Source organism: Bos indicus, chromosome 19 (assembly GCF_029378745.1).
Source record: "Bos indicus isolate NIAB-ARS_2022 breed Sahiwal x Tharparkar chromosome 19, NIAB-ARS_B.indTharparkar_mat_pri_1.0, whole genome shotgun sequence".
Classification (NCBI taxonomy): Eukaryota; Metazoa; Chordata; class Mammalia; order Artiodactyla; family Bovidae; genus Bos; species Bos indicus.
This window is the reverse complement of record NC_091778.1, coordinates 26906087-26922722: the sequence shown is the minus strand read 5'-3', so window position 1 is coordinate 26922722 and position 16636 is coordinate 26906087. Positions and strand designations below refer to the sequence as shown.

Here is a 16636-nt window from a genome sequence, read left to right as displayed (position 1 = left end):
TGGGGCTGGATGTCACTGCAGCTCTGACAGCAACAGCAGCTGTGGCCAAGGGGGTCCTGGTTCCGGGGTTAGGGCCCTATTGGGGCCACTGAGTCCTCAAAGCGGTTCTTTTCTTTATGTGACTGATCAAGAGAAATGGGACAGATGAACCTATTTGCAGGGCAGGAATAGAGACACAGACAGACACAGAGAACGGACTTGCAGACTCGGTGGGGGAAGATGGGGGTGGGACGAACTGGGAGATGGGGATTGACATATACAATACCATGTGTAAAACAGATAGCTAGTGGGAGCCTGTTAGAAAGCGCAGGAAGCTCAGCTTGGTGCTCTTTGATGACCTAGATGGGTGGGATGGAGCGTGCGGGGTTGGGGTGGAGGGAGGTCCAGGAGGGAGGGATCCATGTATACTTGCAGCAGGTTCGCTTTGTTGTACAGCAGAAACTAACGCAGCATTGTAAAGCAATCACACCCCCCCCCCCACAAAAATGACAAAGGACCACAAGGGCTACGTGGGAGAGGGGCTTCCAACCTGTGCTTGATCCTGAGCTTTTGAGGCCTTGGAGGGGGAGCCAAAGTGGGAGTTTTAGGAACCAGACTCTCACATGCTCTGAGTGTCCGGAGGGTGGTCTGCGGCCTACCTCTATGATGAAAGGTCTTAAGAGCTAGGAGTAGGCGAGCTCCTATGCTGGGTCCTTTTTATGCATCATCTTCCCTCCGTCTCCTTACACTCTATGGCATTAATATTATTGCCCTCCGATGACCCATGAGGCAACCGAGACTTGAATGGGCCCGGTTACTGGCCCAAGGTCACATAGATACTCAACTGTTGCCCTGGGATTCGAGTCCAGGTCTGCTGGGTTGCAAGCATGGTGTTTTCTCTCCTACCCGGTGCTTCCTCACTGGTGCCCCTGGACATGAACTCGTGGACACCCAGAGTGACTGCTTGTCCCCCCTCCCAGTGCTTCCTCACTGGTGCCCCTGGACATGAACTCGTGGACACCCAGAGTGACTGCTTGCCCCCCTCCGATCCAGGAAAAAGTCCTCGACTCACGCCTCATCCAGAAAAAGCATGGGGGGATAGGTGTCCCAGTCACATTGGTCCTTGTGGTGGATCAGAGGGAGAGAAATAAGATCCTCTGACTCTTCCAGGCAGGACAACTCAAGGGATGTGTCCATTTTACAGATGGAGAAGCTAAGGTTTCAAAAAGGGAGGTGACTTGCTTACGATCTCAGAATGTTGAAGAGCTTTTCTAGTGCAAGAGGAAGCACTGAGCTCTGGAAGCAGGCTGTGTGAGTGTGTGAGTGTGTGTGCAGGGGTGTATAAGAATAGTGAAAGCCTCCTGTCTCCTGTCCCCATGTGGCAGGAACCCTAAGCAGGAGATGTGGGCCTGGCCCCCCCGGTGAAATTCTGGGCTCATTCTCGCAGAGGCAAAGCTTCCCCTGAGGCTCGACAGAGGAGGTGGGAGGTGGGGAGGAGCCTTCATGGGGGCTGCAAGGCACCTGAGGGAACAACCCCCCTATGTCCAGGAGAACACCCTCCACTGAGGGCAACCTCCCCTCCCCCTTCCTCCTAAGGGACTGCCCCACCCCCAGGCTCTGCATCACCCTCCCTGGCTGGGACACCATCCATTGTCTTTTCTGAGTGTCGAGATCCTTGGCTCTGCCAAGCCACGCTCAGAAAATGCTATTGATTTTCCTTTATTTATTTATTTATGAAATTTTTGCTGTGGGCAAAAAATAAAAAGGTTTGTTCAGCGTTTCCCCAAGCAGTGAGAAGTTTTCTCCGCCCACTGCCTCCTTTGCACATACTCAATAGACTCCTCTCATCTCTCTGCCTGGGGGAGGGGCGGGGACTTGAATTGCTCATTGTTTGCCAGAGCCACTGGAGAAGCAGAGTGGAAATAAGGCTGAGTGTCCTGGAACGTGGTGCCCTGTACACAGTAGGTGTTCAAGTAATAGGTGTGGGAGAGATGGGTGGAAGAATTATTGAGCGAGCCTTGGCTGATGCCCACAGGGTGGGAGGAAGGAGGCAGAGGATGGCCCATTCCTCTGTGAGAATACCTACTGCATGCAAGGCCCAGTGTTGGGCAATTTGGACCTTTCTCATCTAGTTTTCCGGAGAAGGCAATGGCACCCCACTCCAGTACTCTTGCCTGGAAAATCCCATGGACAGAGGAGCCTGGTAGGCTGCAGTCCATGCGGTTGCTAAGAGTCGGACACGACTGAGCGACTTCACTTTCACTTTTCACTTTCATGCATTGGAGAAGGAAACGGCAACCCACTCCAGTGTTCTTGCCTGGAGAATCCCAGGGACAGAGGAGCCTAGTGGGCTGCCGTCTATGGGGTCACACAGATTTGGACATGACTGAAGCGACAGCAGCAGCAGCATCTAGTTTTCGGGCTTCCCAGGTGGCTCAGTGGGTAAAGAATCTGCCTGCAATGCAAGAGACGCAGGAGACTCAGGTTCAATCCCTGGGTTGGGAAAATCCCCTGGAAGGGGGAATGGCAACCCACTCCAGTATTCTTGCCTGGAGAAATCCCATGGACAGAGGACCCTGGCAGGCTATAGTCCATAACGTTGCAGAGGCGGACATGACTGAATCTACTGAGCACACACGCACATCTAGTTTTCACAACGGATGTGCAAGGTGGGTTTTATTACCTTTGTTCAATGGTGACAATCAGAGAGGTTCAAAGTTACCCAGCCTGTGAACCTGAATTCACATTCAGGCTTTCTGGAGACCAGCACCCCAGCTCTCACCACTGTGTGGTGGGTGCAGCCTCCTGCCCAGAGGGAACCAAGAAAATGTATGTAAAAGACTTCCAGGTGGGACTTCCCTGGTGGTCCAGTGGCTAAGACTCCATGCTCTCAATGAAGGAGGCCCAGGTTCGATCCCTGGTCAGGGAACTAGATCCCACATGCTGCAACTAAAGATCCCACATGTGGCAACTAAGACCCAGTGCAGCCAAATATATAAATATTAAAAAATAAATAAAGGCTGCGAGGAGCGACTTGTCCTTCTCCTAGCTCTGGTAGATTTCAGGAAGTCCCCATTGAGTGGATCAGCTCAGAGCAATCAAAGCCTGCCCTTGTCCACCCCTCCCGTTCTGAAGAGATGCTGCGTGGGAAACTGTCATCCACCCTGCCCACCACCCCAAAGCAGGACTGCAGAAACAGGGGTTAGGTCGTGTCTCTCCAGGGAAGGCTGGCAGGAATTCCACAGTCTGTTGGTTAAAGATGCTGAGCACCTCACTAAGCTGCCCTTGGGTGGGCTTCTCTGTCCCATGCTCACCCTTGCACACATGCGTTCATGTGACTCCCAGACCTGGAGTGCCGTTCCCTCCCCGGCACTCCTGACGTCTCCAAGATCTCAGATCCAGTCCCCCCACTGGAGTCACCCCTCCTAGAAGCACCATTTGCACTCTGGTGTTAACTATAGGCTTGTCAGTGGCCAGCAGTGAGCTGCTGGAGGGCAGAGTCCCATCTTGTTGAGCTTTGTCTCCCCGGGTTTGGCCTCAGTGCCTGGCCCTGAAAGGATGGACAGACACCCATGTTGATCCCAAGCAGCTGGCAGGACATCCGCAGAGATCGCCCCAGTGCCTGAGCAGTGGGGTCGTGGCCCTTGCTTTCACCATTCACTGGAGACACATCTCTTTTTCTCCTCCCCGGCAGGAGTTCCCCTTGGCCATCCTCCGGGGCTGGGAGTGCTACTGTGCTTACTCCACCCCCCAGTTCAACCTGCGGGATGCCGTGGACAGCTCGCTGTGTGGCCAGGAGTCTGAGGCCCAGAGGCTGGCAGAGTACTGCGAGGTCTACCAGACCCCTGTGCAGGGTGAGTTCCACCCCAGAGTGAACTGGCATGCAGGGCTCTCCTTCTGTACTTGGTCTGGGAGTCTGGACTGAGTATATGGTCCCGGGATGGGGAAGGCATCTTGGTGGGTGGTCCTATCTTGGGATAATATGAACGGAGAGGCCTCTGCCATCCCTGGAGGCTGGACAGAGGATTCAGGGATCCGTGTGAAGAGCACCTGACTTTTATCTGACTCTGGGGATGAAGGTGGTTTGAGGAAGAGCAGAGAGGCAGGGTCCAGAGGGATAACATGGCAAGGTGGTGGGGCTGGGTGACAGGGGAGCCCAGTGACTGTTGGGACATCCCTGAGCCAGCCCATACCTGGGGACCAGTGAGTCACTCAGACTGTGCCAAGACCCCAGCATCTTCCTTGTCTGAGAAGCAGGTCTGCCCCAGCTGAACTTAGGGGCTGATAAGAGGAAGAGCAGGTGGGGAAGGTCATTGTCACCTTTATCAAACACCTATGGTGACCCAGCACAGCCCTCGGGTCTTGGGAGACTTTCACCTGAGGGTTCCATGTGCCCCTGACACAGCCCTGGAGGGCCTCCCAGAAAGAGGGGGCACAGCGACTAACACCGGAAGTTCTGAATCCTGATTCCTTGCTGCTCTACCTGGTGTGTGACATTGTTTTGCCTGGCCACGACCCCAGCCCACTTCCCCTGCAGAGTCTGGAACTACCTGAGCTGGGCCAGGAGGGTTTGGCTGTGACCACTTGAAAGATGAGGTGGGGAACCCACAGGGCACTGATTCCCACTAGACTCGTCCAGTGGGAGGTCTCGTCATCACTGGGGCTCTCTCTGGCCAGCCACAGACCCATGCAGCCAAGGTCCAGGTGGCAAATCCCTTCCCCTCTTTGAGCCTCAGTTTTCCCATTCCATTAAATGGGCGGCTTGGGTCTGATTTCCTGCCAAGAGGAGTCAGGCTGTGAGTCTGGGAGTCACAGTGGAAATGGGGAACCCTGAGATGACTTCTGGACTTTCAGACACTCGATGCACAGACCGGAGGTTCCTGCCCACCAAATCCAAGGTGTTCGTGGCTCTGTCGAGCTTCCCCGGAGCGGGGAACACATGGGCGCGGCACCTCATCGAGCACGCCACCGGCTTCTATACAGGGAGCTACTACTTCGACGGAACTCTCTACAACAAAGGTGAGTGAGGGCTGCCGGGAAGGGAGGAGGCAGCTCTCAGGCCCAGACCGCAGCCTCTGCAGCCCAGGTCCTCCTTGGAGCATCAGAGCTGTGCTTCTCACTCTTGAATGTGTGTCAACATCGCCTTGTGTGTGCATGCTCAGTCGCTAAGTCACATCCAACTCTTTGAGACCTCAGGGACTGTTGCCGGCCAGGCTTCTCTGTCCATGGAACTTTCCAGGCAAGAATACTGGAGTGGGTAGCCATTTCCTCCCCCAGGGTATCTTCCCAACCCAGGGATTGAACTGGCGTCTCCTATATCTCCTCATTGGCAGGCAGATTCTGTACCACTGAGCCACCTGGGAAGCCCTAAGCAATACCTTGAGGGCTTATTAATTCAACATAGATTCCTGGTTTGTACCCACCCCGCCACCAAGAGAGTATGACTGGATTAATCTGAGATGGGGCCTAGAAACTGGCATTTCCAACAAGCTCCTGTGTGATGCTGAAGCAGTCAGCTCTAGGACCTCACTTGAGAGGAAATTCACAAGATCTGATCTGGATTCAAAGGGAAAGCCTAGTCACTTAGATTCCCTCTCAATAAACATTTTTAAAATTTTCCTTAATTTTTACAGCCCTCAATAATTAGGGGAAACTGACTTCATCTGTTCATTTGTTTTTCCCCCGAGGTAAATGTAGCTTATCAAAATACTGTTTCTTACAACTAGGTCCAAAAATCTTCAAGAGTTTAATGATTTCTAATATTTCTCTTGTAGAAATAAGAGGCCTCATTATGTCAAGTAAATGAACTTTAAAACGGCTCAAATCTGTGCACTGTTTAAGACTAAGAACCTCAGATAAGCCAAGTGGGATACATATTTGGTGAAATAGATTTCTCTGTTGTCAGGTGTTACAACAGTTTCTCTGGGATTCTTAGCTCAGAGTTTGGTTTAGGGAAAGGGGAGCCTATCATTAACCTCCTAGAGAAAACAGAAAGTTCCTGAGGTTCTGTGATTACCCACAGCAGTCTTGATCTGGTTGGTAAAAAAGCCAAGGGTGTCCATATAACCCAGTCTCATCATAGTTGGGAGTCTTTAAAAGAATTTTGAACTCATGTTTATTTATTAGTATTATGTAGCACAAAGCTTGATGGGTGGTTTTCTTTTTATGTATTTGTTTATTTGTTTATTTTTGGTCATACTGGGTCTTTGTTGCTGCACACTTTTCTCTAGTGGCTAGCAGGGGCTACTCTCTAGTTTTGGTGCAAGGACTTCTCATCCAAGTGGCTTCTCTTTCTGCAGGGCACAGGCTCTAGGGCACTCGGGCTCAGTGGTTGTGGCTCACGGGCTTAGTTGCTCCGTGGTACTTGGAATCTTCCCGAACTGGGGATCAAACCTGTGTCTCCTGCGTTGGCAGGGGGATTCTCTACCACTGAGCCACCAAGGAAGCTCATCCTTGGGAGCCTTGAGTGTTACAGCACCTATAGGCAAAGTAGCCAGATGAAGACTGTGGTCCTGCTCACTCTGGTCTAGTCCCCTGGGAACCACCTACTGTGTACAGGCTGTAGCTGCCCACCATATTCATCTAGAAGGCCTTTACCTTATTCAAACAGCTGGCTGTCTTGGTCGACACATGGCTAAGTGACCCAGTGGCTCGACAGCCAGGTATCAAGGGTTGCGGCGACACTGTCTGAATGGCTCTAGAGCTACCTGGGCGCATCTTTGAGCCTTACGGGACTGGTTAGGTATAGCCGCAGGTTACAGAGCACTGTCAGAGCAATGAACACACACGTGCACACGTGAAATTCTCAAGGCAACTCCAGTGCCCAAACACCAAACCTGTCATGGGTGAGCCTGGTCTGAGTTATAAGGAAAAGTGGTCACTGCTGAATTAGGCTAAGACAGTACAAAAGACACCCTGGGTCTCAGGGTGTCAAAGACCAGATCACATGCTTCCTCAGCCCATGGATTGACTCATTCTTTCCTGGAACTTCCCAGCTGTTTGACAGAATGAATCAAAGCAAAGACTTTTGGTGTTTGGCCCATGGCAGAGATGAGTTTGAAAACATATGTTGAGTTTCAGCTGGTGACTCCAGACTTTCAGATTCAAAAGAGACTTGCATTTTCCAGGCATCAAAGACTCCCTCGCTGCTGGCTGTAGACATAGGTGCTTCCCAGCCATTCATGGGGTGGGGGTGAGACTCCTTTATGTTTCCAAGAGCTGAAGACCAACTCATGTACATTTATGGAGCGTGTCCCCAGAGCTGATGCCATGGGCTACATTGGGATGTGGCCAGATTAGCCTCAGGGGACATCTTTGCAGGAAGCCTTCTATCACCTCCCACCATACTCCCAAACTGGTCCCCCTACTCTTTGTCCCCATAAGCCCCTATCCTCTGTATTACATACACTTGGGCTGTCCCCCAAATAGCTGTTGTTGTTATTTTTTCTCTAAGTTGTGTCCAACTCTTTATGACCCCATGGACTGTAGTCTGCCAGGCTCCATTGCCCATGGGATTCTCCAGGCAAGAATACTGGAGCGGGTTGCCATTTCCTTCTCCGGGGGATCTTCCCATCCCAGGGGTCAAACCGGAGTCTCCTGCATTGGAGGTAGATTCTTTACCCCTGAACCACCTGCCCTCCCCCCAATAGACTATAAGCTTGAAGACAGGTTCTGAGTCTTACCCCTTTATCCATGACATAAATTTCAGCACGGCATGGGCACACAATGATCTTTGTTGATAAATGCATGACGCTGTGTAGGGCTGGGGAGAGTCTCCGTGAATGCAAGACTGGAGCTCAGTTACAGGACATAAGGTCAGAGGGTGGGGCTACAGTTGCTGACTGCCCTTGAGCCTGTTGGTGGGGATCCTGCCCACTCCGTGGGAAGGTGGGCAAATGGCAAAGGCCTCCCAGGGACACACAAAGCCACATGGAGAGCCCCCTGGCTCTGATGCTGTGGTGCTGTGTGATCTTGAGCAAGTCACATACCCACTCTGAGCCTGCAGCTGCGGTTCATTCATGAGCCTCTCTGCAATGCTCATGTGAAATAGCCATGAAGGTGCCCAAAGGAGGCATCATTAGGCCTCTGCCTCCTGACTTCCAGGATCCACAGGAGGTGCCTGATTTGCTTTCTCTTGCAGATGCCATCTTTTCCCACTTAGATGCCTCCCTCGCTCACTATCTCTTGGGCAGGCTCAGGCCTTGTGGTTAGAGGCTGCCCCAGTGGCCCCTCAGTGCCCACCAGTGTCAGCTCTCCCTGGGGGCACAGGTTAGGGTTCACACCTGTCTGCCACTGTGGCAGTGGGGTCTCCATAATGCCTTTCTCACGGGCAGGGTTCAAGGGCGAGAAGGACCACTGGCGCAGCCGGCGTACCATCTGCGTGAAGACCCACGAGAGCGGCAGGAGGGAGATTGAGATGTTTGACTCGGCTATCCTGCTCATCCGGAACCCATACAGGTCCCTGGTGGCTGAGTTCAACAGAAAATGTGCCGGGCACCTGGGCTACGCAGCTGACCGCAACTGGAAGAGCAAAGGTGAGCTGAAGGGGCCAGCAGGGCAGGGGACGGGCTGCCTCTTTATTCCTGGAGTCATCTGCTGATACATACTAACCGAAGTCCTACTGTGTGCCAGGTGCTGAGCGAGGCGCCAGGGGTTGGCTAAAGGGGTCATGATTGCCACCCTCAAGAGAGGCACACAGTCTAACCTTTGGGTAATGGATTAGAGAGACACAAGTCAGGGCGGTGAGTGATACAAAACGAAGCTGTGTCCAGCAGATTGGGTGGCATGATGAGAAACGAGGCTGGGCAGGCTCCTGCTTCTGTCCCTGTGTGGTCAGCTGAGGCTGGTGGGTGTTCTCCCCATTCCCTGACACACTCCCCCTAGGCTACTCCCCTCTCCAGCCATTCCTGCCTCCCTCTGATTCCCCTTGAGCCAGCAGGCAGGCTGAGCTCTGATCCCTCCTGGGCCTCTTACCAGGCCAGTGACCCCAGGCAAGCTGCAGACCCTGTCTTCTGAGCCTTGCTTTTCTCACCTTAAAACCCTATGGCCCCTACCTCTTAGGATCGTTAAGAAGATCAGAGAAAGCAAATGCTTCCCACAGCATCGCAGAGTGGCGCTAGTGGTAAAGAATCCACCTGCCAATGCAGGAGACGCAAGAGACGAGGGTTCAATCCCTGGGTAGGGAAGATCCCCTGGAGGAGGAAATGGCAACCTACTCCAGTATTCTTGGCTGGAAAATTCCATGGACAGAGGAGCCTGGTGGGCTACAGTCCATGGAGTCACAAGGGTCAAATATGAATGAGTGACTGAGCACAGTGCAATAACCCAGTTATGGAAGCTTATTTTGTTGGGGGTGATTCTTGATATTGGCATCCTTCTCTCCACTGAGGCAGGGAGGGGGTGGGGGCACTGACTTTCTAAATTTGCTGGAAAAAAAATGTCATGGACCAGATCATCTGTCCAAGATTGCAGCTCCAACCCTTGCCTTGTTGTACATCACTGGTTAAACTGGCGGTCACACCCATGTGTCAATAAGCATCAATTATGCACCCCGTGTAGCTGCATAGGAGCACCTGGGACAGGAAACCCAGCCTGCACAGCATCTTTATGTCCTTGGGAAGCCCAGCATCTGCCCTCACACACTGCTCAGCCCCCATCACCCAGACTGGATGATGTGCACAGTTGCCAAGGCAACATCAAGGTGAACTGAGGGTCATCTCAACAGAGATGCCCAGCCTTGCTTGTCTAACTCTGCTGTGTCCCATAGGCCTGAGACCCTGGGCTCTTCCTGTCCAGGGATGGTTCCAGCGGTCAAGGTCCATCAGAGGGAGAACCAGTTCTTGGAACATTCAGACCCCATGTGTCTTGGTGTGTTTCCAAGGAAACTGCTAGGGGAAGGCGGACCCAAGGTCACACCTCCCAGGCAGGCTTGGGGCTCTTCAGAGCCCAGCCTCATAGTAACTGTCCCCCTCACAAGGTCACCCCTCACGAGATCCTTCCTTGGTGGGGGGATCCGGGCAGGTTGGTCCCAGGCAGAGGGGGATGGAGCATCCTGGCCCCCAGAAGGGGAGGCCCCAGGCCCGCCGGGCCGGGCTCTGACACGGCACCCCTTCTTTTCTCCACAGAGTGGCCGGACTTTGTCAACAGCTATGCGTCGTGGTGGTCCTCGCATGTGCTGGACTGGCTTAAGTATGGCAAGCGACTGCTGGTGGTTCACTACGAGGAGCTGAGGCGCAGCTTGGTGCCCACGCTGAGGGAGATGGTAGCCTTCCTCAACGTGTCCGTGAGTGAGGAGCGCCTGCTGTGCGTGGAGAACAACAAGGAAGGCAGCTTCCGGCGGCGCGGCCGGCGCCCACACGACCCTGAGCCCTTCACCCCGGAAATGAAGGACTTGATCAACGGCTACATCCGGACGGTGGATCAGGCCCTGCGCGACCACAACTGGGCCGGGCTGCCCCGGGAGTACGTGCCCAGATGATAGGCTCCAGGCCCGCTCTGCCCACCCCACCGGGAGCCGGCCGCCTTCACGGGGCTGCACACGTGCTCGCTGGGACGCTCGCCTGCCGCTGCCTCCCTGGGATGCTCAGAGGAGGGGCCTATGCCACCTGCACAGAGGCCCGCCCTGGGGCTGCGTCCCTGCCGCACAGGGACACCTGGGCCTGACTCCCAGCCAGCAGACCTGATGTCACAGGACAGATGCAAAGAGACACACACTCCTTGCCAGACCTGCTTAGACCTGCCACTTTCTGCTCACGGTGTCCCGTTAATGCGCCTAAGCCACCACCCTGGGCGTGCCTGACACTCTCAGACTTGCAAACACGAACGTCAGTGCAGGCCCGCAGACGCCAGGTTATGTGTTCCCAGGGGCTGCCTGTCTGTCTCTCTGACACCCTGACACACACATGCACCCCGAGTTCTCAGGGACCCGGGGTTTCCTGTCGCCAGCCCAGTGCAGGCTTGCTGGTCAGGGGCTTTGACTGCGGGATGCTGGGCTGGGTGGGCTTAGTGCCCCGAGGAGCCAGGACCCTGGCCTGGAGACGGGCTCACAGTCTATGGCCGCCGGGCCAGGCAGCCCTGAGTGCACGTCTGCATCCCCCAGTGTGCGTGGTGTTATGACCGGCTCTGTAGCCTGGCCTCTCCCTTCTCCTTGGATGGGCTGGTGGCGATATGGGCAGAGCAGAGCCGCCCACAGACACCCCCACCTCAGGACCGGCTGTAAGCTCTGTGCACCCACCGCCCCATCCAATGTCAGCACTCCTTGAATTGGCGCCTCCTTGCCTGGCTTCTTTCTCCGACTCTCCACATAAAGCTGGGGACTCACGCCTTATCCCAGAAGCAGGGTGTAGGGGTGAGGAGACCAGGGGTGGGGGTGGCGGGTTGGGTGGGAGGGGGCTAGGCCTCCAGGAGAGGGCCCATATCCCAGCAGTGCCAGTGGAGGGGGCTGCTTGGGCTGGGCAGACCCAGGAGAGATGAGTCTTGGGGGCCACTGGGCTGGTTGCCCCACCCATCTTGACAGCTCTTCGCAGGATCCCCCCACTCCTGGTCATGAGGAAGTGGGGGCCAGCATGGCCCATCAAGACCCTGGGAGGGAGGCCATGGCTGCAGCTTCTGCCTGACCCCTACCCGCCAGCCCTCTCGGTTCACTGTTATTCACCCTCCACTTCCTGTCACTGGGTCTCTTTGTCACACCCTCTGTCTCTTTTTGTGACACTGACATCTTTCCCATTCGGGGATATGGGAAGCTGGCGCTAGCGGCACTGCTGTGTATGAGTTTACAGGGCTCCTGAGAAGATGGCCTCCTCTTCGCTGCTCAGGGCCTAGAGGGGCTGGGGGAGGGAGTGAGAAATCCAGCAAGAGACGAGTGTGTGTGCGGGGTGTGGAGGTCAGATAATGCATTGCAGCGGCTCTGCACTGGTCCTGAGGAGTCTGTAGACATTATTCCAATGGAGCGAAGGGGAAGGGGAATTGAAGCAGAGGGAACAGCACGCATGAAGGCTCAGAGGTTTGGAAAAACCCTTGTGTGTTTTGAGAACCGATGAGTGGGTGTGGGTGCGTGCCTCTGAGTCTGTGCAGGAAGAAGGTGGGAGTGGGTGGGTGAGGACAGAGGAGGGGACAGAGAAAAGGACTCTCCTCACTGCCAGCCAGTGCTCAGCCTGGGAGGGGGAGGGGTGCTGATGCTAATTACCTTCTTGGGTCACCCTTCACTACACATCTTGGGCTCGGAAATGGGGCTGCAGAGACCAGGGGTCTGAAGTCTAGAGGGTGAGGTGAAACTGGGAGCACAGCCCAGGACAAGTGGGACCCAGGGAGGGCTGTTGAGAGCTCGGCCACACACTGACCCCTGTGAGGGAGAAAGGTGGATGGGCTTGAACTTGGGCAGTCCCTGAGTCCCTCTGCAGTTTCTCCAGGCCTGGGCTGGGCCTGCTGGTCTGACCTCTGCATCAGCGTGAAGGGTTTGGGAAAGCTGGGCATGGGAATGTGGGACCACCTGCTCCCTGGCTGGAGATCAGGAACTGACAGCACCCCAGTGGGGGCAGGCAGAGCTGAGGGCCCTAGAGGAGAGGCCCTTCCTCAGAGGGAAGCCTCCCTAGCCTTCAATTTTTAATGAATGGCCTTGAGCATCCGTTCCTGGTGGCCTCCAAGTTCTTTTTGAGTCTCCCCCAAACCCACACCGATGCTGAGGCCATTTTAGATCCTCCTAAAGCATTGCTGGGGCTCAGCTCAAGGCTGGAAACTCCAGGGTCTTGATAAGCAATTATTGATACAGCATGGCTCGAGGATCAAGTATGCGACAAGCCCTGATGAGGCTGATTCTCCTGAGTAGCAGGAGCAGTTGAAATCCACCAGGAGTTTTCACCCTGCCTTGGAAGGGGGCCCAGGGAATACCTGCATCCCAGAGTGAACCTAAAATCTCAAAGGAGACTGCAGCCCTGGATGATGGAGGAGAGGGAAGCCAGTCCAGAAACTGGCTCCCTGGCAGTGACCCTCACTCTCCTGGCCACCCAGACAGTCTTTGGGGAGAAGACTCAAATGTCAAGGAGTCTGCAAAGGGCAGTGGAGTGGCTGGAGGACCGATTAGGACTGCAGCCAGGGCATGGCCCCCTGGGCTCAGGAGAACAGCAGTCCCAGCCTGTTTTTCCTGATAGATGATGAGACTGTTCCCTGCTGCCAGGTACCCAGAGACCCTCACTCCTTCAGGTGGAGGGCCACTTGCTCAGATGGCCTTGGAGTTTACTGTGCACCTTAGCCAGGCATGCAGATAAGTGGAATGATGGGATTGGGGTGCATTGTGTTGAGTCAGTCCACCTGGCAAGATACCTGAACCTCAGCACCTGATCCTGGATGTTGGGTGAGTAAGATGTTAAGGCCCCATGTGCTAATGGTTCTCAGCAGTCACCACCACCACCCCACCCCCCCCCGCCCCCACCAGCTCCTGAGAAGCACGGGAAGGGGATGTGTCTGTTCTTTTGGGAAAGTCTGTTTGCTTCTTCAAGTTAGGTCTCATCTCTAGCTCTCAGCTTCTCCATAAAGAAGATGCTGTCCCAGCCAGCCAAGGAGTAAAACAGGCTTGAATTTAGGAGAGAAGCATGGCAGATGTAGCTAATCAGACCAGAACAGAGAAATCCTGTTTACAGATTCCAATTTTAATAGCAAAGCTGTGGAGTTGCACAAACCTGTGTTAAAACATGTAATTTTCATGGATTTCATCTCCCGTTGTGGATCAATTTGGAAAAACCAAAATATATAATTTGAAAAAACTGAAACTCATTCTTGATAATCCCAGTGATGTGTTAATGAGAGAGAAGAATAGACAGGCTTCCAAACCCTGGGAAGAAAACTGCTTAATTATGTGAGCGTCTTATAATGAAGTCTCGTGCAGCTAAAATTAGATTTAGAGTGCATGAATATGCGAGAATGTTTGCACACCAGAATGCATTTTTTCCCCTTAAAAGTAACAGGAGCCACTTGGTTCTTAGGGGGCCCCAAGAGGGGAGATGGAAGTGCTGGGGTTGATCTTTGTGGCTGCAAGAATTCCTGGGACTGAGGTTTGTTTTCTTTTGGCTGAAAATTTGTTGGAAGTGTTTAAAATGTGATGCTTCCGAAGTAGTTCATTAAGGTTTGGGGAGAAATTGATTGATCTGAACCCACATTGATGACCACTCAATATTTCCTGAGTTGGCCTGAACAAGGTCGAATTAGAGTAGAGTGGAAATAGGATCAAGTCTGCAGATTAAAGGGGTGGGTCGTGGTCCCAGCTCTTCTCTGCTGTGATCTTAGAACAGGCCTTCTCTCTCTCTGGCCTCGGTTCCCCATCTGTAAAATGGGAGACGAGTTGGAGGCTGTTGGTTGCATCCCTGGTGTTCATTTCCCCATTTCCTTTCCCAGCAGCCCCTGATGTCTCTTGGCAGGGGCGGGTTATGTTCTGCTGGAGCTGTCTCTGTCATCATTTCTGGGGTGGGATGCATTACCTGGGCTAAGTCCACACCTCATCCCATCTCTCTGGCTACAGTGATGGTCATGTTTCCTAAGGCAATGGAGCCAGAGGGAATTTCAAGACTTCTGGAAATGTTGAGTAAAGGCTCTTTTTATTCACCTTGCTAGATGTCAACGAAGAAGTAGGTAACCTTGGGTCTTGACAGGGGCTGTCTTGGGAATCCTGGAGGGGACCCCTCCCAGCATGAAGCTGACAACAGAAGAGAGAGTCAGGAGGCAGAAGGAAACCAGATCCTTGTTGATGCTGTTAAGCATAGGATCCATCTTTGCCTGTGACTGGCCCTGCCTGTGGATGGTTTTGTTACATGAGCCAATAAATTCCCTTTATTGTTTATGTTGGGTTGAGTTTGGTTTCTGTTACTTACAGCCCAGAGGGTTTTTTACAAGGCTTGGATTGAGAGACCCTGGGATTCTGATATTCTCTATCTCTGTGGCAGAACTAGATGAAGACAGAGACAAGAACAACAATGAGCTGTCGGATTAAGAAGTTGCTTTTTGCAGGAATGGGGGTGGATGCGAGATGCTCAGTAGGAAGCTGTGCTCTGTCAGCCAGGACAAGTAGCATTTTTAAGTTGGTACATAATGAGGTCACCTGGGTTTCCTTGGAAAAATCAATCCTCTTGATTGACCAACCCAAACCATAAATTGTCTCATTCAATCCTTACCAAATTTAGTTTCTGAGACTGAGTTGCCCAAAGTTCAAAACCTTTATTTTGCAGATAAGAAAAATGAGATTGGGAATGGGGGTGGGTTTCCTATGAAGCTTTGAGGTGTGGGGGTGGCTAGGGCCAGAATATGGGCTCCTTCCCTGAAACCACCTGATTGCCCCTGTATTGCATCCCTATAACTCTTCCAGAAGTTTCTAGAATTGAGGCAATTGTGCACATTCAACTTGTTTGGAAGTGACCCCATTCATTTCACTGCTAATTCTTTGCCAAGATATTTTTGGTGGGCACCTGAGTTCAATGTTAAGGGCCTTCCTCAGAGGGAGGAGGGCTTTTCAAAGGTCTGAGGTTAGAGATGGGGACCATAATTGTCCCTTGGAAGGAAAGCTATGATAAACCTAGACAGCATATTAAAGAGCAGAGTCATTACTTTGCTGACAAAGGTCCGTATAGTCAAAGCTATGGGGCTTCCCTGGTGGCTCAGCTGGTAAAAAATCTGCCTGCAATGCGGAAGACCTGGCTTCAATCCCTGGGTTGGGAAGATCCCCTGGAGAAAGGAAAGGCTATCCACTCCAGTATTCTGGCCTGGAGAATCCCATGGACTCAAAGAGCTGGACATGACTGAGCGACTTTCACTTCACTTCACTTCATGGTTTTTCCAGTATATACGTGAGAGTTGGACCATAAAGAAGGCTGAGTGCCAAAGAACTAATGCTTTTGAACTGTGGTGCTGGAGTAGACTCTTGAGAGTCCCTTGGACTGCAAGGAGATCAAACCAGTTAATCCTAAAGGAAATCAACCCTGAATATTCATTGGAAGGGCCAATGCTGAAGCTGAAGCTCCAGTACTTTGGCCACCTGATGGGAAGAGCCAATTCATTGGGAAATACCTTGATGCTGGGAACGATTGAAGGCAGGAGGAGAAGGGGGTGGCAGAGGATGAAGTGGTTAGATAGCATCACTGACTCAGTGGACATGAATTTAAGCAAACTATGGGAAACAGTGAAGGACAGGGACGCCTGGCGTGTTGCCGTCCATGGAGTTGCAGAGTTGGATATGATTTAGTGACTGAACAATTAAATCAGGAGCTCAGAGTTTTCACTCCTTAGTCATAAGCATTCCAGGCAACAGAAAGGCCCTGCTCCTCCAAAACATTATTAGATAAGCATCTTTGGTGGACCTGAGCCCAGCAGTCTGTGTGTGTTTCCATGTACATGCAGGTGTGGGCTCCGGCTGCTGAAGACAGCTGTCCCTTTAAATCACATGCCAGCCATCCTGACCACTGCAAGTGACCAGAGTCTGGATATTGAAAAAGCCAGTCTTTGTCAGGTCTCCTCCAGAATGGATAGTGCCCCGGGAGAAGTAAAATCCTCTTAACATAAAAATGATTTTTGTTTATTTCTTCTCTTCTTCCTTTTCTTTTTTCAAATTCGATAATCAATTCAATGGGCTTCCCTGGTGGCTCAGACTGTAAAGAATCTGCCTGCAATGCAGGACACC

The 16636-nt window shown here is 52.8% G+C and overlaps 1 protein-coding gene across 3 annotated transcripts in view; it reads left to right on the top strand.

Moving 5' to 3' along the window:
• Positions 1 to 14806, top strand: part of WSCD1 (WSC domain containing 1) — a 47563-nt gene extending 32757 nt beyond the window's left edge. For all 3 annotated transcript variants that reach the window (XM_019981841.2, XM_070772887.1, XM_070772888.1), the window contains exons 6-9: positions 3674 to 3833; positions 4834 to 4998; positions 8313 to 8513; positions 10104 to 14806. In XM_019981841.2, coding sequence (XP_019837400.2) covers positions 3674 to 3833; positions 4834 to 4998; positions 8313 to 8513; positions 10104 to 10456 — 879 coding nt within the window. In that variant the 3' untranslated portion in view covers positions 10457 to 14806. The remainder of the gene's footprint in view (positions 1 to 3673; positions 3834 to 4833; positions 4999 to 8312; positions 8514 to 10103) is intronic.
• Positions 14807 to 16636: the final 1830 nt, after the last annotated feature.